The sequence below is a fragment of the Gossypium arboreum genome, chromosome 1 (assembly GCF_025698485.1).
Source record: "Gossypium arboreum isolate Shixiya-1 chromosome 1, ASM2569848v2, whole genome shotgun sequence".
Lineage (NCBI taxonomy): Eukaryota > Viridiplantae > Streptophyta > Magnoliopsida > Malvales > Malvaceae > Gossypium > Gossypium arboreum.
In genome coordinates, this window is record NC_069070.1 from 2058212 (window position 1) to 2082500 (window position 24289).

General features: G+C 30.8%; 3 protein-coding genes across 4 annotated transcripts; all 3 read left to right on the forward strand.

Annotated features, from left to right (window-relative positions):
• Nucleotides 1-7950: 7950 nt before the first annotated feature.
• Nucleotides 7951-12049, forward strand: LOC108482911 (probable trehalose-phosphate phosphatase F). Of its 2 annotated transcripts, none has more exons than XM_017786013.2 (12): nucleotides 7951-8178; nucleotides 9124-9224; nucleotides 9356-9785; nucleotides 9876-10016; nucleotides 10095-10166; nucleotides 10252-10380; nucleotides 10458-10514; nucleotides 10593-10694; nucleotides 10769-10916; nucleotides 11006-11076; nucleotides 11160-11252; nucleotides 11756-12049. In XM_017786013.2, exons 3-12 carry the CDS (start codon nucleotides 9492-9494, stop codon nucleotides 11807-11809), a joined length of 1161 nt encoding a protein of 386 aa, XP_017641502.1. In that variant the 5' UTR covers nucleotides 7951-8178; nucleotides 9124-9224; nucleotides 9356-9491; the 3' UTR covers nucleotides 11810-12049. The 2 variants fall into 2 exon arrangements, with proteins under 2 accessions (XP_017641502.1, XP_017641504.1); XM_017786015.2 differs by lacking the exon at nucleotides 7951-8178 and adding an exon at nucleotides 8827-8857.
• A 673-nt stretch (nucleotides 12050-12722) lies between these two features.
• On the forward strand, nucleotides 12723-15941 carry LOC108482913 (uncharacterized). Its single transcript, XM_017786018.2, has 12 exons — nucleotides 12723-13002; nucleotides 13104-13182; nucleotides 13285-13360; nucleotides 13482-13565; nucleotides 13794-13898; nucleotides 14027-14107; nucleotides 14219-14283; nucleotides 14380-14449; nucleotides 14538-14615; nucleotides 14731-14828; nucleotides 14936-15071; nucleotides 15519-15941. Exons 1-12 carry the CDS (start codon nucleotides 12834-12836, stop codon nucleotides 15663-15665), a joined length of 1188 nt encoding a protein of 395 aa, XP_017641507.1. The 5' UTR covers nucleotides 12723-12833; the 3' UTR covers nucleotides 15666-15941.
• Nucleotides 15942-16934: 993 nt separating this feature from the next.
• Nucleotides 16935-17809, forward strand: LOC108481782 (uncharacterized). Its single transcript, XM_053028706.1, has 3 exons — nucleotides 16935-17216; nucleotides 17272-17631; nucleotides 17726-17809. The coding sequence occupies exons 1-3, from the start codon at nucleotides 16935-16937 to the stop codon at nucleotides 17807-17809; spliced, it is 726 nt and encodes a 241-aa protein (XP_052884666.1).
• The last annotated feature ends 6480 nt before the right edge of the window (nucleotides 17810-24289 follow it).

The window sequence follows — 24289 nt, forward strand, 5'->3', positions numbered from 1 at the left end:
TTTTCTTCACCCCTAAATAGTCAAATAAAAAACCGATGGTTTAATCAGTTTAACTATTTATCCTATTATTAAAACATTGATAGGAGCTAAAATATGTGGAGTTATAGCTGAAGTGGGAAAACCTTGGGATATTTGTTGGTAAATTAAAAGAAAATTGCAAAATATATCTCACGATGTGACTAAGCTACCGAATTGAACTCCAAATTCATCTGAAATGAAATGATTAAAAATTTTAAAAACCCAAATTAGTGTTACCTAAAACCCCATTCACAAGTCTAAATGGGTATACGACGAACTAGTGAAATATCTACGTGGCCGACTCCCCACAGCAAGGAGTTTGTATTAATTGATTGAAACTTGTTTGATAGCAAAAGCTATAGGAACAAGCTGTCATTTTTATATATTTCAGGCACAACTGCACATTGTTGGTCACAAATTATAAAAGGAAAAAAAAAAGGGGTTTTAGGGTTCACTTTGGAACGAAGCTGAACTCAATTCAATAACTGCTTAACTATATAATTTGGTGGTAACTAACCATCGGTGAGGAACCTTCTTTCTGCTTCTCAATTTTTGGACGGTTAAATTCTGCTTTCAGCCTATGTATGGTGAATTTAGTTTCAGTTTTGACTTAAATAATGTAGTTCACTTATTAGTTTTGTATTATACGTAGAATCGTAAATTTAGCCTATATTCTTCAATTGAATCAGGGGCGAAATCAGGGGCTAACAGAATCTCAATCCCTTTAAAATGGAAAATTTTCTATTTAAGTCATTTGAAATTTTTAAAATTTTAAATTAGTAAAGGTAAAATTATACTTTGACTCCCCTTAAAAATGATAAAATTTTGATTTAATCATTTAAAAATTATAAAGATAGAGGCTATTAAAATGGTGAAATTGCATTTTTACTATTATAAAAATTACAATTTAATTTCAATCCCCTAAATTTCTGGCTTCGCCCCTGAATTGGATAGTTCTAAATCCTTATGCTTTTCCAAATTTTGAAACTTCAGTCTTCACACAAATGACAATCATTAATCTATTTACTGATTTTTAGTGAATAATGTGTGGAAATAACAAGTTGACATGACATTATAAATATGGTAATCTGTTTGTTGCATCAGATTTTAAAAATAACAAAACTTAATGAATTTAACAATAATCATTTAACTATTTTTTGACAATGGCACCCAAGGGTTTGACCAATGGACAATAATGATCTTGTTGGTTGAACCAAAGTTGGGAGACAAACCATTGCCGATGGTTTTTATCTAATCGTACGCTTTCCTTCTTTTTATAAGTGTCTATAGATTTGACCGGATCGGATTCATATTAATCTCATGTATAATATCAAAACTATACATAATTATTTAAATTCTACTTAATTTACCTATGATGGTCATTATATGAAAGTTGAAACAATCAAATCTTTTCATCCATCAAGTTTACAATTATTTTCTTTTGTGAAGTAAACTCCTCTTTAAGTTAGATGATGTATTTATTCTGAATTTAGATTATTTAAATAGATTAAACTAGATTCACCACGAGTTTAGATTAAAATTTTTATTTAAAAAATCCGACATAACTCATGATAACTCCATCCCATCGTAAAGACTATGTCCATGACTGATAAAAATCTAGATGAATTGGTAAAAGTAGGTTCCATGGAAGAACATGCGTCCATCCAAAAAGCTTGGAAAACTATGTTACTCCCCATATTTTAACAAATCGTAAAGGAAAATTAATCTTACAAGTTTTGTCTAATGATGTAAGCGATGATGAAAAAGTTTCACAAATATTCTTCTCCACAAATTTACCTCTTAATTCCTCCAGTAATTTCTTTTTATTTTAATGGTGAAAGCTATTTTAATATAATTTAAGTGTTTTTTTTTCTACCTATTTTTGAATAAATTGATGAAGAACACGACCTAACCTTCTATTTGAATTGTTTAAATGTTTTTTTTACTATATTTTTCTGTTTTAACTTGTAATACAAGTAAACAAAACTCTGGATTTATAAAGAAATAAAAGTCAACTATAATTTGAATAAAAATTAAGAATAATGGTTAGTCGAATATATGCATATTTTAAATTATTCGAATATTTATTTCAAATTCGCATTTATAGTAATTTTAAATTTTGAATATTATTCGAATCTACTATATTCAAATCCATTAAAAACAGATTAAATATCTACGAATATTTGAATTCACAATCTAAATTACCATATAAATTAAAGCTTAATTTAAGATTTGGCCTCTAAAATATATCCATTTTTTCACTTTGGTATCTAAATTTTTTAGCCCAAATTGGTACTTAAAGTACACTTACTTTGTAATTTAGTACCTAATGTATGCTTCCTTATATATTTTAGTCTATTTTAACATATGTTAAAAAATTTATAATAATCACAAAGCGCCAAGTGGCATTATTATGTAAAACAAACAATTTCTTTTATTAAATGTATATACATATTAAAATATATATATATATAAATTCACAAAATATATAATTTAGAAAAAACATATAAACTATTAAATTATTAAAACAAAAAATATATAAAATTTTAATATTATGTTTATATTGTTTAAGATTATTTTATACTTTTAATTTTTAATTTTTAATAAAAATATTTAATTATTTATAATTTTATACATTATTAATTACTTTTATTTTTAAATAGTTTTTCACTTTCTATATTTTATATTTTTTTCTAGATTTTATATATATTTTTCATTTTTAAAATAGAGGAAGATAAAATAAAAATTTGACCGATAAGAATAAGGTAAACTCAGCACCGAGTCAGGTCTCTCTCGTCATATCATCACAGCCACGTCATCCAACAACTTCCTCGTAAATCGTGAAATCCCCAAACACGAAAAACAGCCACGTCATGAGAGAACCGGTGTCAATGATTGGGTGCATTGGAAGATGTGGGGTCTGGAGTTTTGTCATTTAGGATAGGGACAGAGATTCGCCCACGTGTATCCAAGGTGGTTTCACGTAACCGCGGCGAAACCGTACTTGCCTAACTCTCACTTTGTAATTTTCTTGTTTATTACATTGTATTTTATATGCCTTTTTTTAATCAAACATTGTATATGTCAATGGAATTAAAATACGAGATTGTAGTTTTGTCATCAGATGAAGATATTTAAGGATCCCAAACTTACTTTGAAAGTGATTTCTTAGTTCTTCAAATTTTTATAATATCAGTGCAGATAACGTAACGTGTTAATATTTTTATTTGTTATTAAAGAATTATATGTAAATATTTTGATTAAATCTTGAATATTTAGGTAAAAGTATTATGAAATTTCTTGTATTAAAATTTAAATTATATTTTTTATCTATTCAAAAATTAACAAATTAATACTTGTATATTAGATCAAAGAGTAAATATGTTTTTTCGTTAAAAATTTCAAGCAATTTATATTGTTAAAAACTGACATAGTTGACAGAGTAACTTAACTGTGACACGTGGTGTACCATATATACCGCATACTGATGTATAAATACTAGTTTTTAACAATAAAAAATAAATTTTTTTATTGAATGATCACTTTGCTCTTAAATCTAACGTATAGTGACTAATTTGTCTATTTTTTTGAGTGGAGGGGAGTAAACTGCAGTTTAAGAAAATAGAAGTTTTGTAACAAAGTTTTCAAAATTGAGTTGGTGGTTGAACATATCAAACTATCGATTCGATTGGTTTGTCAAGTTTAATTAAAAATATTAAAGTTCTAGTTCAATCGATTTAATCAAATTTTTTTCTCAATTTAACCGATCTGTTCCAATTCCCAAATCAATCAATTCAATACTCCTCTGTATATTAATATTCCAATCCGTAAACAAATTTAATTCAAACAACCTTGATGTATAAGCAATCATGGTATCAATGGGACATGATTGTTACTACAATGCTCTAAAAAAATATTTTTTACTTCATTGGTAAGTTTATTATCAAGTAATATCAATAGAATTTTAATAAAATCAATGTTATAAAGTTGTTAAAGAAAATATAGACTATGCAGCACAAATAGAACCTGTATAGAATTAATTTTCTTCTATTTAACATTGATTAGAATAAGGTTTTTCAACATTTAAATAGATGTAGTCGAAGCTCCTCTTATACCATTCATTTTTCAACATTAGTGAATTTCTTCTCCATTGCCCATGATTTTTTTCGAAAGAATTTCCACGTAAAATTTATATGTTCTTATTTTTATTTATTTTTGTGATCATTCTATTTCTATTATCGACACCTATTTTAACAATCCAACCTCTTAATATCTAACATAAACTTAGAGTTTATCGTCTTTTAAGGAGTTTACAAGCACAAGTACAATCGCAAATAATATATTTTTAAATAATTATAATTAAAATCAAATCTATATAAAGCATACCTGAAATATATCCGAGATCCTAGACTAAAATAAATCTAGACATGATCTACACATAATATAACTTAAACTCTGAATATCGGAGACAACACCAACTACATTATATTAAAATTTTGTCAACTTCAAAATATACATTTTTAAAAATATATTTATATGTTATATTGTCAATCTTACATGTAAAATATTTAATGAATTACTATTATTTTAGGAACTGATTACTGAAAATTGAATCTACGTGCTTCGAGTATATCGATTTTTATTTTAAAATATCTATTTTGTATGTTATATTATATATATATATATTTCATTATTTTAAAATTAATAGATGAATCTATAAAATCTTTGCTTACTGCTATACATGAAACCAACATGAGAAACCATTTATTTAAGTGGCGGATAGCCAATAAATCAAATTAAAAACTATCATTAAATTAAATTAATTTGCAAAAGAAAACAAACCAAAAATTCCAAAATTAATAATTATATATTTAGTCATATACAGTAGTTATTTTCTTCTTATTTTAAATAATTGCTTAATCTTATCCACCATTTAGTGCTACACAACAAATGTTTGGGTTAAATTAGAGCACATAATTCAATTGGATTTATATTTAAAGTATTGTTATATATGGTTAGTGCATAAATTTAATATTCACGATAAAAAAATTGTATATATATATAGCATTAAAATATTTATTTTTAAGGTTAATTGCATCGACATCTTAATTAATTATATATAATTTAGTGGATTGAGCTTTCAATCGATATGGGCATTGTTGTTAACGTAAGAGGATGTGGGTCCGAGTGCGCTGAAACGTATTATCCTCCTATTTATGAGTTAAGGAGAGATTAGGGGTAATTCTAGATATTGTGTCAAAAAATACAAATATGATCAAAATATATAATGAAATTGTTCAATATATATAAAATTTAGATTCTATATTGATCTTTTGACCTTTGAATGTTTTAATTGAATCCTTAAAGTATTAATATTATATTAATCATGACTTTCAATTAATTTAGTTGTCAATTCATGTATTAAATGTTGGTTCAAAACAAATGTGGAACATTTTTAAAACACAAAGATGAAATTATAATCATGAGTATTGTATCCTATTGCATGGACGATGTGGATTTGCCATGTCAAAAAAATGATAGTCAACAAATAAGGACTTATTTTTTAAACGCATTATATTCAAATTGCCATTGCAGTAAGTACATATGTGCTTGCAATTTGATCCTCATGTTTTAGATAAGTTCATGTCATTTTGCTAATGGCTAAGCTAGCAACAGGACTTAATTGATACTATATTGACACTTTAAGGACTTAATTAGCATGTTTTGAAATTTTAAAACCAATTAAAATCTAAGAGATAGTTTAGAGATGTTTAATTAAATTAACCATTATATATATTTGATAGTTTTACTATTACAAATAAAAAACAAATATATAACAAATGAAGAATGAGGCAAAACTCATGTTGAAATAGAAAACTTGCACGTTTTAATTGCGGATGCTCGAATTAAATAAGACTTTTTCTTGCATTTAACTTAGAAAGTAACGGTTAATGATCATAACATGATGCGTCTATGGGAAGGTAAGATCCACATCGTAATAAAACCTTTTTTCCCTTCGACTAAACAAGAGTTGATCGATCATACCGTTTTAGGGTTAACAATCATTTTAAAAATATTATCATCTATATTTAATATATTAATGGTGTGATTTTGTGAACTATCAATTAATCAAATAAACACATTATCTATAAATTTTAGAAATAATTTTAATTTCAAATAATATGTCACCATCTGATTTTATAACAACGTACGAAATTAGGAACATAATTTTACTTAATTAATGTGATATGTATGATACTAAAAAAATATTTATGGCCAAACCTCAATGAGGTACTATTCTAGGTCCCATTGTGCATCATAAAATCTTTTAAAAACATAACATATTTTTTCCCATTTTCTTCATATTAAAAAATTAACTAAAATATTATATTTTGATTTTTATAAAACTACTTTTTTAATTGAAGTTGAACAATTAAAAGTGGGCTTTGGCAGCTTAAATGGCTAAGCCACGTGAATTCTCTCACGAGATTTGTGCTGTAAACAAGCTAAAACGGCTGCTGCCTTTTTTCTTTTTATTTTTAATATCCCTCACCCTTTTTCCCGACATTTAATTCTAATTCGGTTTTATATTATATTTAAATTTAAAATTAATTTATATATTTTAATTTGACATAATTTAATTACGATTAATTTTATTGAATTCGTTCTAATTTTTCATGCTAAAATAAATATTTCTTTTAAAATTTCATAATGTTTTTTAATTGAAATTGTTAATAACGTGGATTATTTTATGTCTAATTTATGACACAATAAATGTTAATTGTATTAAAATTTAATCTTATTTAATATATATTTTAATAATATATGGACTAAATTAATATATTTATTATTAAATAAAATAATTCGATAAAATCTTTATAATAAAGAGAGCTACCAAATGTTAAAATTGAGGTAAAAATTGAATAGAAAATTTGAGCATCCAAAACCAGAATTTTACCAAAAAATAATTTATTTCATTTTCCTTTTTATTATTATATCATTAAAAAAACAATTACGACTGCCAGCTAAGCAAGAAAGCGATTGTCGTGGGTCCAATCTGACACGTCGCCTCGTCAGCTTGAACTCTTACACGTGGCATTAACATAACTCCCCTCAATTTTCAACCACAAGTCACTTTCCGGTTCACTTACAAGTTAATAGCAACCTTCTACATTTCTTTTAGACTAATTATAATATTATTATTAACAACAAATCTTTTTCTAAAATTCATTAATAATAATATTAATTCATTAAATTTAGAAATCATTTCTTAATATTTAAAAAATTAAAAATTAATTGCTAATTGAGTCTTAGCTTGGTTGAGATTACCATTGTTGTCGATTAATACGAATCGTAAATTTGAGCGTATTAAAGTGTATTTTTGGTCCAATATGGTACTTGTATTAGACATAAGTTATATATTTTGATACCAAAAGGTAATAATATTAATTTTTTAGTGTTTAATTCAAGTTTTAGGATTGATTGATTGATGAAATATAGTTGTTAATATTATTAGGTTCGAATTTTCATTATTTCTTTAATAAAATAAATTTAGTGCCGATTATAACTCTGTTTAATTTTGTATTTAATTTATTAAATACAGTTTGATGAATGTGACTTGAATTGAGTTTTAAGGTAGATTTGATGAAAACTAATTATTGATATGTTAACGAATTATGAAATTTTATTAAATTAACTTTAAACCCGAATTAAACATTAAAAAGCTAACACTGTTAACTTCAAACTCAGGTAACAAATTATGTATTAAGTTTTTAGATATATTTTAATTATGATATATAGATAAGTATATTAATTATTTAAAATTAAAAATAATTATTTATTATAAGAAGGATAAAATGGTAAAATCATTTTTTTTTTTTACACCTTTAGGTTACCTTGATAAACACGTTTTAAAGGGAATTTTATTTCCATTCCATCTCTTTCGTTTATATATTTCACCGTTTCAGTTTTCCTTCAAAAACTCTCTTTAATTTTACACAATTTTTGGGGTTCGTTTTTAGTCTCTTATTCTCTTTCGTTTCCCTGTTGCATTTCCACAAACATCTCCGTGCTTCCCCTTTTCGTTGTTTTTTCCCTTTTCTCTTTACAACTGCATTTTTTAAAGATCAGATCTTTTCTGGGTTTCACCTCATCAATCAGGTTCGTTAATCATTTACGTTAAAGAATGGGGTTTTTCTTCAGAAACCCTTTTTTCCCATTGTTATGTTCTTTTTCTTTTGATTCGTTAATGATTAAGATCCCTTTTTCAACGTCCATGCATATGAAAACGAAACAAAAACAATACATATATAAAAACCCAGATTCGGTTTTATTGTTTAAATGGTGTATCAAGATAAATCCTTAAAAAAACTTGATATTATGCCCAGAATCTTCGTTAATATTTGACTTTTTCTTTTCCATGTTTAATGAACGGTGTTCATGTGTTTTACCTCTTACTTTAATTTTAATTTAATTTAAAAATATAATTTTTATGGTGGGGGTTCAAAGTAAATGGTCGTTTTGGTAGTTGCAGTGTCTTGTCAATGCAAGGGAGTTAATATCTTAATAGTTATTATTTCTTTTTCTTTTATGATTTAATACTTTTTTTTTCTTTTTCTGTTTATTAAACTATGATGTTGATGTATAGATTTAAAATCTGCAATTTCATCACTTTAATGGCCCACCTTACATACAATATACGTGTATTTATGTATAAGTTTCTTCTTTTATACGTATGCAATACGTGTATTGTAGTTATATATACTTGTCATTTCATTTAGTTCTTTTTTTTATATGAATCTAGACAAAGAAATGACAATGAGTGGAGACCATAGATTAGGTTGTCTTATATAATTTAACAGTGGTTGTATGTTTTTATCAATTTTTTTATAATTTGCAATGTATGGCTATGATTTTTCATTGATATTTTGTATGTTATCAAGGTTTTTTATTTACATATATATATGATCTTCATATATTGGTGATCTTTTGGTATATATGTTTTGCTTTGTTTTGTGCAGAAAGCAATGTTCTTCATGTGATTTCATTTCATTGGATCACTACTTATACACAGTTTAATGCTTGTTTTTACTCTAATACATGCAGATTTAAGCACATTTTGATCTTGTTTCGAGTCCCTGCTGATATCGATATCGAGAAAAGTTCAATTTTTGTCATAAATTCGGTGTAGCTTTGGAGATGAAAAGGTATACATATACGTATCAAATGTATTACAACAAGAGAAAAATCTTTAAATTTTAAAGTATTTACGTATTTTCATATGTTTTGGTCTTATGATCATACGTATTTATGTATGTTTTGGCCTTGTGATCATTAGTTTTCAGGTAAGCTGCGATTGATGGACAGTTTATCGCCGAGAAGCAGTGATAAGAAGACATTGAAGAGGTGGTTTTTCATAGATAAAAGGGTTGGCTAAATAAGTGTACTTCGATAAAAAAGGTGATTTGAAGCTAATGGATTTGAAGCCTAATCATTCATCTCCTGTTCTTACTGATCCGATTCCGATAAACAAGTCAAGGTTAGGCATTCATTCAAATCTGCTTTCGTATCCACAATCTGGTGGATCTTTGTCCCCTGGTAAGTATAAGATGACTCCTAGGAAGAAACCTGCAAAACTCGATGATGTTCGGTCTAATGGTTGGTTGGATGCTATGAAATCTTCGTCTCCCCCTCGTAAGAAGTTGATCAAGGGGTTCAATATTGAGGTTGCCGCTGATGATATCGATATTGCTTATCATTCCTGGATGGTAATTTAAAATTTGATGACATATATATATATTTCCATATGTATATAAGGTTGCTTGTGCTTACTTATGCTCTTCTGTTTATATGCATAGATTAAATATCCATCTGCACTTAAATCTTTTGAGCAAATCTCGAAACATGCCAAGAACAAGAAGATAGCTGTTTTTCTAGATTATGATGGTACTCTTTCTCCTATCGTAGATGATCCAGATCGAGCTTTTATGTCTGATGCTGTAAGTATGACAGTCTATTTCAATGCTTGCATGTTGTCTTCATTTGCCTTTGATTAAAACTTGTATCTTCCTTTTTAGATGCGTTCTGCTGTGAGAAATGTTGCGAAGTATTTTCCGACAGCTATTATTAGTGGCAGAAGTCGTGATAAGGTAGATGGTAGAGCATTCTGGAACTTTGTTGTAGTTACCATCTTTGCATCAATAGGATCTGATTTATTGCATTTTTTTTTAACAGGTTTATGAATTGGTAGGACTAACTGAACTTTTTTATGCTGGTAGTCATGGGATGGACATTATGGGCCCTGTGAAACATACAGAGTCTGATGATGGCCATCCAAACTGTGTTAGATCAATTGACCAAGAGGTATGTACCCGTAATATTTCGTAAGAACTCATCAAACCGGGTGATATATATTGAAAGCATAACTATCTATATGACAGGGCAAGGAGGTAAACCTTTTCCAGCCTGCTAGAGAATTCATACCTATGATTGACGAGGTGCGTCCTTTGTTCATTTTTTTTCCGGAACATGTTTCAGTTAACATATAAAACAAACATTGTTCATACGTCTTGCAGGTTTTTAGAACCCTTGTCGAGAACACTAAAGATATTAAGGGTGCAAAGGTTGAGAATCACAAGTTTTGCACCTCAGTACATTACCGTAACGTAGAAGAGAAGGTAAGAACTTAAAAGAAGCTCCATAATTACTCAGCATGTTGCTCATCTAAGTGAATATTTGTTTCCTTTTTCAGAACTGGCCTATTATTGCGCAATGCGTTCATGATATTCTGAAAGACTATCCTCGTTTGCGATTAACGCATGGACGGAAGGTTTTAGAGGTCCGTCCTGTGATTGACTGGAATAAAGGGAAGGCGGTTGAATTTCTGCTTGAATCTCTTGGTATGTTCTTGGTTAACATGATGAACTTTCAAAGCTTTTGAGTTATCAGTGTAATGAATGATATATGTATGTAAAAAAATGAAATGCAGGGCTAAGTGATAGAGATGATGTGCTCCCAATCTATATTGGAGATGACAAAACAGATGAGGATGCGTTTAAGGTAAGTATTGCAGAGCTGTTTTATTATGTGTTGCCATTGCCAATGCCATTTAGATTCTAATATTAAAAAACATCTAAATCCAGGTCTTAAAGGAAGGAAATATGGGTTATGGAATCTTGGTATCTTCAGTGCCTAAAGAAAGCAATGCAATTTTCTCTGTCAGGGACCCATCAGAGGTACAAAATCCTTATCAAGAATTGTATATTTGGTTTTTCAGGTTTTATTTGGTAGGTTATTTCGGGTTTTAGATAATTTTCCTTTTAAAATTTTGAGCTTGGGTTAGAATTAAAGGATCTCAATATTTAAAAGTATCATTGAGGTCCGGTATTAAGAGTTTGATTGTATGTTGCCCCCTCTACTATAAAAATCAGGCAAATTAGTCCTTGTATCTTTTATCAAAGAGCAAATTCGTCCTTATGTTAAAAAATTTATTCATTTTTATTATTAAAATTGGTCCCTGCACATTAATATGAGGTATATATGGCACGTCATGTATTACTGTTCGATTATTTTGTTGGCCACGTTGGTTTTTAACCTTATAGGAACTACTTTGCTCATTTTGAGTAGAGAGAGCAATATGTAATCTGATTTTTAATATAAAGCATTCATGGTGTTTTTATGATCTCAATCTATATAATACAACGATTGGTATTTACAAATATGAAAACTATGAATGCAGGTGAAGAAATTTCTGAAGGCACTGGTGAGATGGAAGAGGCTTGAAGAAGCTTGAAGGAAAAGCAAGGACTTGGGAGCAAAAAAAAGGCAGAATAAAATTTTCATTGAAGAGGATAATTTAGTTTTTATTTTTATATTTTGCAAATAATGTAATTTTCCATTTCAATTTTTAGCAATGATTATCCCCCAATGAAACCAGTCATTTTTATTACATTGGTCATTGTTATTTCTTTGAAGGGAATTTGCAATTGTTAATTTATAACAATTTTTTTTTATATAAAATTATTCATATAAAGCTTTTTTTCACTGGATTATGTTCATCACAAATCTTAAGAAAGTAAGCACTGAATTTTCTAGTTAATGGCGGAGGACCCAAGATGATATTTTTTGCTTTGATTTTATCATCAAGAAAGTAAAGGTTATTAAAAAATGTATTTCTTTAAAATTTACAAAATTTTTATTATATCAAATAAGTACTAAATGTAATAAAAAATTAGTACATACATATTTGGTTGAACAGTATTATATTGGTTAAATTTTGCTATTAGACCTTGTACTTTGATTTTATTTGGTCATTTTAGTCTTTTTACTTTTCAAAATTTATAATTCCAGTCCTCACCTAATGAGAACCGTTAAACACGCTAAATCCAATTAGTGGATTATAAATTTAAAACTATATGCATAGTACATCACTAATAATTAAATTTAACTAAACGGATTTAATAACTACTATATGGGTCAGGATTAAAGTTTCAAAATTAAAAAAGTATAAAGACTAAAATTGACAAATTAAAAAAGTACAGGGTTAAAATTGATCAAATTATAGGGACTAAATCTATAACTTTTGTAAGGTATAGGGAGTAATAGCTAAATTTAACCTATTATATTTTATGTAGATGGACCAGCTTAAAAAATTCAAAGCTTATTTCTTCAAAATTCAATATTGGAATTTCATTTATCTATAGAATTCAATTAAATTTCTGTTAAACTACACAGAAAAGGAACATACACCATTATAAACTCATATATACATTAGTTAAAGGCTCAAGCTTTTAACTTCCAAAAATAACGAAAAAAAAATGTCAGTCACCTTGAAATCTCCGCCTTCTTCATTTCTTTCATCTTCTTTACCTAAATCAAGATTGAGATTTGCAAATGGGTCATCTTCTTCAACTCTACTCTTCAAATTCAACAGATCTTTTCCAGTTCTTGGTGCCTCTTCTGGTTCCTCTTCTTCTGTTGACACTGGTACTTGTTCTGTTTAGATTTTTTAGCTAAATATGTAATCATTTTAGTTGTTTCATTGGTTTTTAAGTGATGGGTTGTTTTTAATTTGTGGGAATGTTCAGGTTTGAGTACTGAATTGGATGCTGTGTCTACTTTCAGTGAGATAGTTCCTGATACTGTGATCTTTGACGATTTTGAAAAGTAAAAAAATCTAACTTTTTTTTCCTTCGGGATTTTTTTAATGGATGTTTTAATGAATAGGTTGAGCTTTTTTGCGCTAATTAATTGAAAATTTTTTTATAGGTTTCCACCAACTGCTGCAACTGTTAGCTCTTCATTGTTGTTGGGCATTTTGAGCCTTCCAGATACTATTTTTAGAGTGAGCATTTTCATATAAACTGACACACACACACACACACACACACATATATATAGACAGCTTAAATCTTTTATATATATGTGAATATATTTGAGTGAAGTTGTTCTGTATTTTGGTTTAGAATGCTGTGGATATGGCTTTGGCGGATTCGACATGTTCTCCGCTGGACAATCCTGAACTGAGGTTGTCTTGTTTTGTTAACAAGGTTCGTATTCGCATTCTCGGATGGAATTCGAATTTGATAGTTAATAAACTGTAAGCTTTGTTTAATTGGTAATGCAGCAACATTTAAGAGTAGGCATGCAGTGAATTTAGGTTTTAAATCAATGTCTGTTATATCTTTACTTATTCCTAGTTTGTGTGGCTTTCTTTATACTAAAAAACGAATTGGATCGTTAGTTTGTTTTGACATTCGAATGTTCATCGAGTGTAGGCTTTAGTAAATGTTGGTGGTGACTTGGCAAAGCTAGTTCCTGGTCGAGTTTCAACTGAAGTGGATGCACGTTTGGCTTACGATACACATGGAATTATTAGGAGGGTATCGTCTATTCCCATGTGTCCATTTGTATTTCTTACTTCCTTTTATGTGTTTTACTGGCTTATCTTGTTTTCTTATTCTCTTTCCGGATATGCTGCCCGATGCTAAAAGCTTATCGAAATTTGCAGGTGCATGACTTGCTGAGGCTGTATGATGAGATTGCCGTTCCTCCAGAACGCTTGTTGTTTAAAATTCCTTCAACTTGGCAAGTAAGTACCTCAATGCAATATCAGTGTACTCACTTATAAAGCTATTAAGTCTTAATATAGTCTTGGAACATAACCGGTACCGATTCTTGTTAATGCTTGTTGGATATACAGGGAATAGAAGCTTCAAGATTGCTCGAATCTGAGGGTATACAAACACATTTGACTTTTGTTTATAGGTACGTGATTACACGTACAGTGATGTTTGCTTGAATGTTATAATATAACAAACTCTATTCATCCTCTAACCATTGTTTGATCTGGTGTGGCTTCAGCTTTGCTCAAGCTGCAGCTGCAGCCCAAGCTGGTGCTTCTGTTATTCAGATTTTTGTCGGCCGTGTTAGGGTAAATTTTTTTCCCCCGAAAAACCCCATTTTGTTGACTTTCTTATGAAAACATCTTTATTGTCCTTAAAACACGTTTCTGTATTCAGGACTGGGCACGCAATCATTCCGGTGACCCTGAGATCGAAGCTGCTATTCAAAGAGGAGAGGACCCTGGATTGGCTCTGGTTAGTTAAACTGTTATATTTATACTTAGGGAATAGGCTTTTGTCCGCGTTTTTTCACTTTTAAGAATTTATTTCCGCAAGTAGCCATGTTGGTTCTAATAATTTGTAACTGTAGGTGACAAAAGCTTATAACTACATTCATAAATATGGACATAAATCAAAGCTTATGGCAGCAGCTGTTCGGAACAAGCAGGATATATTTAGTTTGCTGGGGTTTCACATGACTCAACTCTTATCAATTTAATTTAAAATCATTACAGAATAAGAATTACATATTGATTTGTCTTCTTAAACCCATGTTTATGGTTTCTTTCTGTCAGGGTTGACTATATCATTGCACCATTGAAGGTATTGCAGTCACTCAAAGAATCAATTACTTCTCCCGACGAGAAGTACTCTTACGTTAGGAGGTTGTCCCCACAGTCTGCTGCCAGATATGATTTCACCGCCGAAGAGGTCTGCTTTCTTTCCTTATCTCAATTCTTGGATACCGATATTGTAGTAAATAATGAAAAAGATTTATCTTACAGTATGATATTAATCACTCCTTGCATAGGTTCTAACGCTATAGCTATGTGTAAATAGCCTGTATATAGATATGGTAATGGCTTTGGAGTTAGGACTTTGATCTGCTACTGTAATTACGGTTTAGGCATGTTTAGGATTAATTCCATACCAAGAAAGTATCTTTCTCGTTTCTTTTCATATTCGGTTATACTTGGTAATCGAAGTACCCCATTGATTCATGATTTCGTCACAATATTTGCGGCTTTTGTAAAGAATATTGTTTATTTTCATCTTTCCGTGCTCAAATAACTAACGCAAGCATGCATAACAAGGCCATTCTTGTGTTATAAAAATCCATGAATTGTTTGTTGACTGGTATTTTTCTCTATGATGCAGCTCACAAAGTGGGATCAACTAAGCCTTGCATCAGCCATGGGACCTGCATCGGTGGAGCTTCTGGCTGCTGGACTGGATGGATACGTTAATCAAGCAAAGCGAGTCGAGGAATTGCTTGACAAGATTTGGCCACCTCCAAATGTCTAAAGTGGCTCGTCTCCATTTCAAAGCATCTCTCGTGTGGCATAGAATAAGACGGTGGTGGTACCCTGCTCCATTATGTTGTTTTAACAAAACTTGCTTCATTTGCTGAGAACTTTAGCTGGTTTTAAATTATTGAATGCTAATCCTTTATATTCTCTGTTATCAATGAACATGATGTTGTTGATGTTTGCCCCTTTGCCATTGCTTGTGGTAACCTTTTTTTTGCTTATTGTTTTGAAAATTGCATTCAAGTCAATGGTACAAAAGCTTTAAGAAAAACCACTTCGAAGACGATGTAGTTGATAGAATAGTGATTAACGTCGAACATAAACCATAAAACGGACATAAAAAAATGAAAAAAAAATAGAACAACCAAAATCATACACAACTAAAAGGTAAAGACTTGATAAAATATGGTGATGTGGCTTGCGGGGGCAATTGGTGGAATTGAATTTCTCAAAGTTCAAAGCTTTAAGCTTTGGCGGATTAATAAGGTTGTTGAATAGGATTGAACTAATTTATAAATTTTGAAGGTTAAAGTTACTATTAAGTTAATTTTAAATTTTTTAAACTTTTCCTTTCTTGGGTTCTTACATCAACCAAGTTTTTAAGCATGGTTGATGGAATCGGACTACATTGATTAGTCGAATTAGAAATAGGTTAAACCATTTTTGAACGATTTGTGAGCAAATAACTTAGAATTAGTTAATTAAATGAGATTAAAAGTTGGTTGAATCTATCGTTGAATCAAATTTCTTTAATTTTTGATTAAAATTAAACTTGATTAAATCGATAAAACCAATTAAATTAAAAAGAGGGGGTGTAATAGATTTAGAGTTTAAGGTTTTACCACCTATCCAATTTAAAAACCTTACTGTTAGGTGACAATTCCCTTTTTCCCAGCTTTGTTAGAGGCATGGGGCATCGTCTTCTTTTAAGTATCTTTCTCCTACCCAAAAGTTATTTCATTTAATATATTTTTCTTCATCAACACATTATTTAACTCCAACCCAAAGAGACCATTTACATTTTTTTGTGTCTGTGTGTGTGTGTTTTACTTTTTCACTTAAAACCTTTCTCTCAAAGCTACTTCAACACGAAGCAACCATTTATCTCTTTAAACTTACATATGCTTCTCCATATTCCACATGAAAATGCATTAATGAATAGACCCAACAGATTATACAAAGCAAGAAGGGTCAACAATAGCTCGGTGTTTGACACAATCAGCATTCCCGCTATTGAACTAAGTTCAAAGGTTGATTCTCTATCATGGCGGCCACAACCGAAGGCAAAGTCAATTTAAAGCTCCTAGTTAACGTGAAATGCCAAAGGGTTTTATTTGCCGAAGCAAACAAAGACTTCATTGATTTCCTTTTCAACATGATGGCATTGCCTATTGGCACTATCGTAAGGCTTCGTAACAAAGAAGGCATGGTGGGTTCACTTAGTAAGCTTTATAAAAGCATTGAAGAGTCAAGCCATGTGCATATGCAACAGCCATTTCAAACCAAGGAAGCATTGTTGAACCCCGAAGTTTTAGCCCACTCTGGTGTAGCCAACTTGCCTCCGTTATTACCTGATATTGAGTCGTCAAATAATTCAATAGACAAAGGCTTTTACAGGTGTCAATGATATTAGACCTGGCTTTGGCCCTTCTCCCTGTCCCTCTTACATTGCAGAGGATCCTGAGGCTGTTTGTCCTAACTGTCGTTCTAAGATGAGTCACCAGGCAAAACTTGTTAAGACAAACCAGAAAACATGTTCTAATTCGTTGTCCTCATCATCAAGTTCATCAAATGAAGAAGGCGAGGGAGGGTATGTGAAAGGGGTTGTTACATATATGGTAAAGGATGATCTTATGGAGAAGCCAATGTCAACCATTTCTAGTTTAGCTTTGCTTAATAGTTTTAATGTCAAAGATATTGAGGCACTCCAAGAGAAAACTATCAAAATCGGCATGGATGAGGTAATTAAGTACTTTTTTTTTGTTAATTATTTTTTAAAATCGAAAATGTTACGAGTCAATTGAATATTGAAATCTTGTTTTGGTTCTCTGTCAGGCTATGAAATTGTTGAAGGCATTGTTGCTGTCGAAGACTGTGCTTACTGATATATTCTACGGAGAGAAGGCACATTATGTGTAATGTTGTTAGCTTGTATGAGTAATTTGTATGAGATGTGAAATGGGGTCTTTCTATATTATAATTCACTTGTTTTGCTTCTAATTATTATGAAATTTGAATAATTTAAATATTAACATTCAATTCAGATTTACATGGGTGTAAATTAATGAATGGGAGGTATATGTAAATAATTAATATTTTAATGATTTAACTGGTGAATTTATGATATAATTTATATCAAATTTGACATACATAATTTAGATCGTTAAAATATTAATAGTATAAAAGATACAAAAGGGTGTAAACCTTTAACATTGATGTAAACGAATCCTCCCCATTAATGAATAATAAATCTTTTAAATACTAATTTGAATTAATTAATATTGTTACGAATAGTCAAAAATGTACTTTTCAATCTGCTATAAATATTAGGCTTAAATATAAAATTGTCCCTCTGTTTATTTCATTTAGGTACTTAAAGTATTTTTTGGCTAAAAGTGATATTGAACTATCAATATGAGACAAGTGGTACATTTCTTATTAGATATTGCAATACTTTTAAAGTAAATTGAGACTAAATTGATGGTTTAAATATATTTTGATAGAATTTTTTAAATATTTAAGTGAGAAAAATGGTATTTAAAAGGAAGATAATTATTACATTGTTTTTGTTGAAATCCAGCCATGCATGGAAAGGAACATAAAATAATAATTTAGATAGACTTACAATGGACTTGAAACAAATATTTAAGTGCGAATTTCTAGTTGATTTAGCCATAGCTCATCTCAATTTCATCTCCCCATCATAACTTAGCCTGTTTAGTCTTTTGTCTTTTACTAGTAATTATATTTGGTCCCTAATGCAACATGGATAAGATGATTTGATCATATCACATCTATGGGTTGCTCATCTTAGCCTTGTTTCATTTTCAACTAATCTATTGTTCATTGAGTTTCTTTTTCTCTTTTAGGTTATTGTACTAAATTTCCAACTCCAAGGACCAACTCTTGGAGGGAAAGCTTAGACTGTTGCTCATGGGAGGGAGTCACTTGCGACAAGGTGACTGGTCATGTTGTCTTGTTGGAAATCTCCCTGAAAACAGTAGCCTCTTTCACCTTCAGAAGTTTCAATGGTTGGATCTAACTTCCAACTCTTTAAAAGGTTATTTTCCTTCAAACAGTACCCTCTTTCTCTTGCAAGAACTCCGATAACTCAACCTTGGTCACACCGGTTTCATTGGTTCTATCTCATCCGCATTCAGTCAGCTAGTGAGTTTGACCAATCTTGATCTCTCTCATTCTCCCCTTTCTGGCTTTATCCCATCAGCAATCTCTTCCCTAACGAAGTTGGTTTCACATTATCCTTAATGGAATTTGAGAACCACGACTTTAACATGCTTTCAAGTAACTTAACTTCGTTAAGAGACCTTCACCTTGATAGTGTCAATATGTCAAGTGTTACACCTATTTCTTTGCTAAATCTTTCGCCATATTTAAATAGTTTAAGTCCTGCATTTTGTGGAATATCCGGTGAGATTCCGCGTGAGGTTTTTCGCCTTCCACCTCCAATATCTTGATTTAAGCTCAAATTTTGGTATCACAGATTCTTTCCCCGTATCATATTGGAGTAGTCCCCTTAATTCATTGGTCCTTGGAAATTATGGTTTCAAGGGTTCGTTGCCTGCATCCTAGCCAATTTCACACTTCTAACTTCCTTAGACATATCTGGAAATCTAAACAAACTAACTACACTGCAGTTTGATGCATGCAATTTCAGTGGTCAACTTCAATATCCATGTTCAACCTAACAGAACTTGTTGGCATACAATCGGCTAGAGGGTCCCCTTCAAGACCATACCAGTGGGCTTCAAATAAGTGGTGGATTACCCTTTTGGTTGTTTACCCTGCCCTCACTGCAGATTTTGGACCTTGGGTACAATAAACTGACTGGTCCAATCGAGCATGACCAGATTCAACTTCGTAATGCAGTACTCAAAAGCCTTGTTCTTAAAAATAATGACGTTAATGGTCCTACCAGGTTATTTCTTTGAACTTGAAAACCTTTCTTATCTTGATCTTTCATCGAATAACCTGAGAGGTACAGTGGAATCAAATACGCTTGCGAAACTAGAAAAACTTGGTTATCTTGAACTTTCAAATAATAGATTTTTGTCATTGAGTGGCAGTGATAGTGATGGTAATTACACCTTCCCCATGCTTGCTTCCTTTTTTCTTTTTTTTTTTTTCTCTTCTTGTAATGCAAGAAAGTTCCCTAATTTCTTGAGAACAGCCGAGTCATTGTAGAGTTTCTATCTTTCTAACAACAAAATTGAAGGTGCAATATCTCAATGCGAAACGGAAGGGTGGGAAAATTTGAACAATTTAGAACTTTCCTACAACTTTTTGGCTAGTTTAATTCAATTCCCAGGGAGGAATCTTAGAACTATTGATCTTTGATCAAACTTGCTTCAAAGGCCTCTTCTAGTTCCACCACCTTTAGTCCATGTCCTTGATTTGTCAAGAAACAGCTTGGGTGGAACAATTCCAGAGTGTCTTGGGAACCTTAACCGGTCTCTCATGTTCCTGCAATTGCATATGAACAAATTTCACGGGCTTGTTACCAGAAAACTTGTTCAAAAATTTGAGAGGTATGACAGATGTACCTGAATTCGGAATTTCAAGCTCACATCGGTTCTGGTTGAGATTGAGAGACAACCAAGGTGACAGCTCTCTTATGATTATAACGATTCTGTGAATGTGACACTGAAAAGCAGGGATATGGAGATGATGCAACTGTTAAGCATTTTCACAGCGATGGATTTTTCAGAAAACCTATTCTATGGGCATAACCCCAAGGAACTTGGGGCACTTTGTTCACTTCAAGTGCTCAACCTCTCTCTCAACCATTTCAATGGTCCTATTCCACCATCTCATTCAAGAATTTAGCAAAATTAAGCACACTCTCACAAAGCATGTAGAGCCGATTCAATCCCTTGACCACATCTTTGACACGTAGCATTTGGAAGAACACAAAAGGAAGAAAGCTTGGACTCAGCGGGGAGGATATCATGACTGAGTCACCAAGCAAAAAGTTAAATTTTAAGCAATATCTGCAACTTCCATTTCTCCTTCCAAAAGCATCTATGAGGCCGATAACCCAAACTGCGCAATAATAGCCAAGAATAGTCCATTTTAGTTGAATAAGTCCTTGCGGGGGACTTCCACCAAAGTAGTGAATCCTCACTCCCGGCTCGCATCAAAGGCACATCAAGAATTCGCTCGTCATCACTAGTACAAAGGTGTTGTGCAAAAGTCCCTCAACCCATTCAACGGCAATCGTTAGCATTAACTGGCCCACTGTGGCGTGCCTCAGCAATGTACCCAAAATAGATAAGGACGGTCGTAAATGTCATCACCACCCCCATCTATCCTCCCATATGTGCACACTCCTTCCATTATCGATATGCCAAATAGCTTAGGCGCTACCATTTGGGCTATTTTTGTTCTCCCATTGCTGATCCTTTGAATGCAAGTTTTAAAGGCGTGCAATAAATTGATCTCCATCCTTGGCAGTAGGGTGACTGGTGGGCTCATCGGAAAAGGTAGAGTTATGGTCATGGTTTGTAGTCGCCGTAGTTGGACTCACTTTCTTAAAAAGGATTCAAGTGTTGATTATATCACTATTAAAATCTCCTTGTTACAAATAAACCAAAAAAAAAATATTTTGAACTAATTATATAAAGGTCTTAGCTTTAGCTTTAGTTAAAAGTAAAAAAATGTCACGTCAACATTTTGTTTATACATTAGCATACTTTTTAATAGAATTGACCAATTCGAGTAATTATTTTAATTAAAATAACTAAATTGATAAAAAAATTAAAGTGACTAAAATAGGAACAACTTTATTTTAAAGTATCCTCAAAAATACCATTCTTAAAATAGTAAATACTATATTCTACTTTATTTTTATTTAATTCTTTTTAATAATTCAAAAATTAAATTAATCAATTTAACAATAAAAATACTAATTTGACATGTCAGTAGAGGACTTTGTAATATATGTTTTTTGAAAGCTCTACAATTTGAAAACAGAACAACTGATCAATAATACTTAAATCTGTTTAGTTAAGTTTTGATATTAGTCCAATATGAAGCATAAAGTTGCTGGCTTAATCCATTTCTTCAACTTATTATACTTTTGAATTTTAAAATTTCAAGCTTGACATAAAGATAATCTTTAAATATATTAACTGATTTTTTGTGAATAATATGTGAAAATAACAACCGGACATAGCATTACACAAATAATAATATATTTATCACATAAAAATTTTAAAAATAGTAGAATTTAATTAATTTAACTGTTACAATTTCTTCAAGTTTTAAAATTAAAAATACAAAAAATAAAATAACCAAATTAAATTACATTAATTAAATCCATAAGTTATTTACCGAGACTAATAGCACAAGATGACTCTTTTTAATTATCTTTCAACAACTCAAAAGAAAGATGTAAGTAGTATTTTGTTGGTGGAGGGCATTCTAAAGGGGCCTTAATTAAATGCCATATATGATTTTGTGAGTGTCTAAAGTGAAGGTGAAGCCCGTCTCTTGCTCCTATGTTTAAGTATTGACCACCATTAGTAAAAGAAATCAATCAAGTTGCTTCAACTTTACTTTCTTTTTTAGTGGAACAACAGACAGTACCCAAAGTAGAGCTCAACATCCATGATTGACCCAAAGTATTGCTTGTCCCCTTTATGGCTAACTCTCAAGGGTTCCCAATCAGGGTATGTCCCCCATTTTAGCTTGTCATTTTCTGTTTCTTTTCATTGTATGCTTCAGCTTTCGATAAAAACCTTTCATGGTGTATAAAAAAATTGAACCCAAATCTCATCACCTAAAGTTATCAAGGTGCTCATATTTCAGTACATATATATAAGCATTCAACAAGCACGTATAAGTACACATAGGACCAAAAATACATCCCATTTTTTTAAATCCAGTACATTCCATAATATATTATTAGGTAAAAATATTACGGATGTCTTTGTATTAAGAGCTGGATTGTAATTTGTCTCATCTATTAAAAAAAAGATAAATTAGTTCATGTTGATTAGATTAAAAGAGTAAAATATTCATTTTATTAAAAATTTTATCCATTTCTAATTTTAAGTGTTAACAGAAAAACCATGTCCATTATGAGATACATATGGCATGCCGTGTATTACTATTTGGTTACTCTTTCATTCATTCTCGTCAACTAAGAAAAATAAATGAAATTTTTACTGATGTGATGTATAAAATTATCTAATTTTTTGTTATTAAAAAAAAGGGCAAAGTACTTCATGGAGATATTGTTCATATGTGTAGTGCATATAGTCTGGTCATTGGTCAAGCACCAAAGCTAAGGCCTAGGAGCAGGTGCTTAGAGGCTTTTAAAACATTGTTTAAAAAAGGGATTTTAAGTACAAATCCGGACTCCGGGAACTGTGGAGGTTTGGGATTTGGGAAACTAATGAAGCACACTAATAATAACGGTGCCCTCACATGGAGTTTTTTTTTTTTTTTCTTTTCACATGGTCAATGATGTTGAAAGAACTTAGTCTGCAAACAAACATTTCTTTAATGAACCCTAATTAAATAATTCAGCCCACATACATATCAATGTGCGCATGCATGCATGGTCTGGCAATTGCTATAACCTTTAACAGGCCTTAGAAAATGAGGCTAAAAATTTTAAGAGAGGGAAGCCATGAATTTATATTCACATAAAACCCTAAGTATATATATGCATATATCTTCAAGTTTTTCATTATGAAGTCCATGACAGCACGCCCAATAATTATGTCCCATCAAAGTATTTCCATTGCTTTAAAGGGACTTTCACTGCTTTTGACTTAAAACCAAGTAAAAAAAAAAGGGATTCAATGTTCTCCCAAGTGAATAACAACCAAGGATTTTCCATTATCCATTATTACTATAATAATCTTAAAAGCTTGATTGCTTTCCTCTTGGTATTTAAACCAAGCTGGTTAAATTTCAAAACCAGCTGGCTAGCACCTTCAAGTTTTCAAGTCCAAATATACAGCTCAAATTTGTAACATATAGGAGGCCTATAGCCTGCAGTTTCCTATATATATATATATATATATATATATACATATATATCACTCTCTCATATATTATCATGTTCAAGTTTTAGTAAGGATCTAAGGAGTCTGCTAAGCTAATATGAAGAAGATAGAATATCTGGGTGCCTCCATCTTAGTTTATCTTCTAGAACAGGTATGTAGCTATACCAATGGTATCCTGGTAGTGAAAATCTCCAACAAGGGGTGTTTCTTTTTCTTCTTTTTTGGGGTGCCAATCTTTGTATTCTTCACGTTTAGCCAAACATTATAACTTATAATTTTGTGAACAAAGAATAACTTTGTAAATATTAGCATCTAGAATTCTTTGTCATGCATTTGAGAAATGCACATGCTCTCTTATCTCACA

What these genes read in the sequence shown, in the direction of transcription:
- LOC108482913 (XM_017786018.2), top strand. Translation starts at nt 12,834, where the DNA reads ATGTCAGTCACCTTGAAATCTCCGCCTTCTTCATTTCTTTCATCTTCT. An exon ending in ATCTTTGACGATTTTGAAAA is followed by an intron (nt 13,183 to 13,284) that starts GTAAAAAAATCT and finishes ATTTTTTTATAG; the next exon opens with GTTTCCACCAACTGCTGCAA. An exon ending in ATGATTTCACCGCCGAAGAG is followed by an intron (nt 15,072 to 15,518) that starts GTCTGCTTTCTT and finishes TCTATGATGCAG; the next exon opens with CTCACAAAGTGGGATCAACT.
- LOC108481782 (XM_053028706.1), top strand. Translation starts at nt 16,935, where the DNA reads ATGGCGGCCACAACCGAAGGCAAAGTCAATTTAAAGCTCCTAGTTAAC. An exon ending in AAGTTTTAGCCCACTCTGGT is followed by an intron (nt 17,217 to 17,271) that starts GTAGCCAACTTG and finishes ATAATTCAATAG; the next exon opens with ACAAAGGCTTTTACAGGTGT. An exon ending in TCAAAATCGGCATGGATGAG is followed by an intron (nt 17,632 to 17,725) that starts GTAATTAAGTAC and finishes GTTCTCTGTCAG; the next exon opens with GCTATGAAATTGTTGAAGGC.
- LOC108482911 (XM_017786013.2), top strand. Translation starts at nt 9,492, where the DNA reads ATGGATTTGAAGCCTAATCATTCATCTCCTGTTCTTACTGATCCGATT. An exon ending in GTGGCAGAAGTCGTGATAAG is followed by an intron (nt 10,167 to 10,251) that starts GTAGATGGTAGA and finishes TTTTTTTAACAG; the next exon opens with GTTTATGAATTGGTAGGACT. An exon ending in TCATACCTATGATTGACGAG is followed by an intron (nt 10,515 to 10,592) that starts GTGCGTCCTTTG and finishes TACGTCTTGCAG; the next exon opens with GTTTTTAGAACCCTTGTCGA.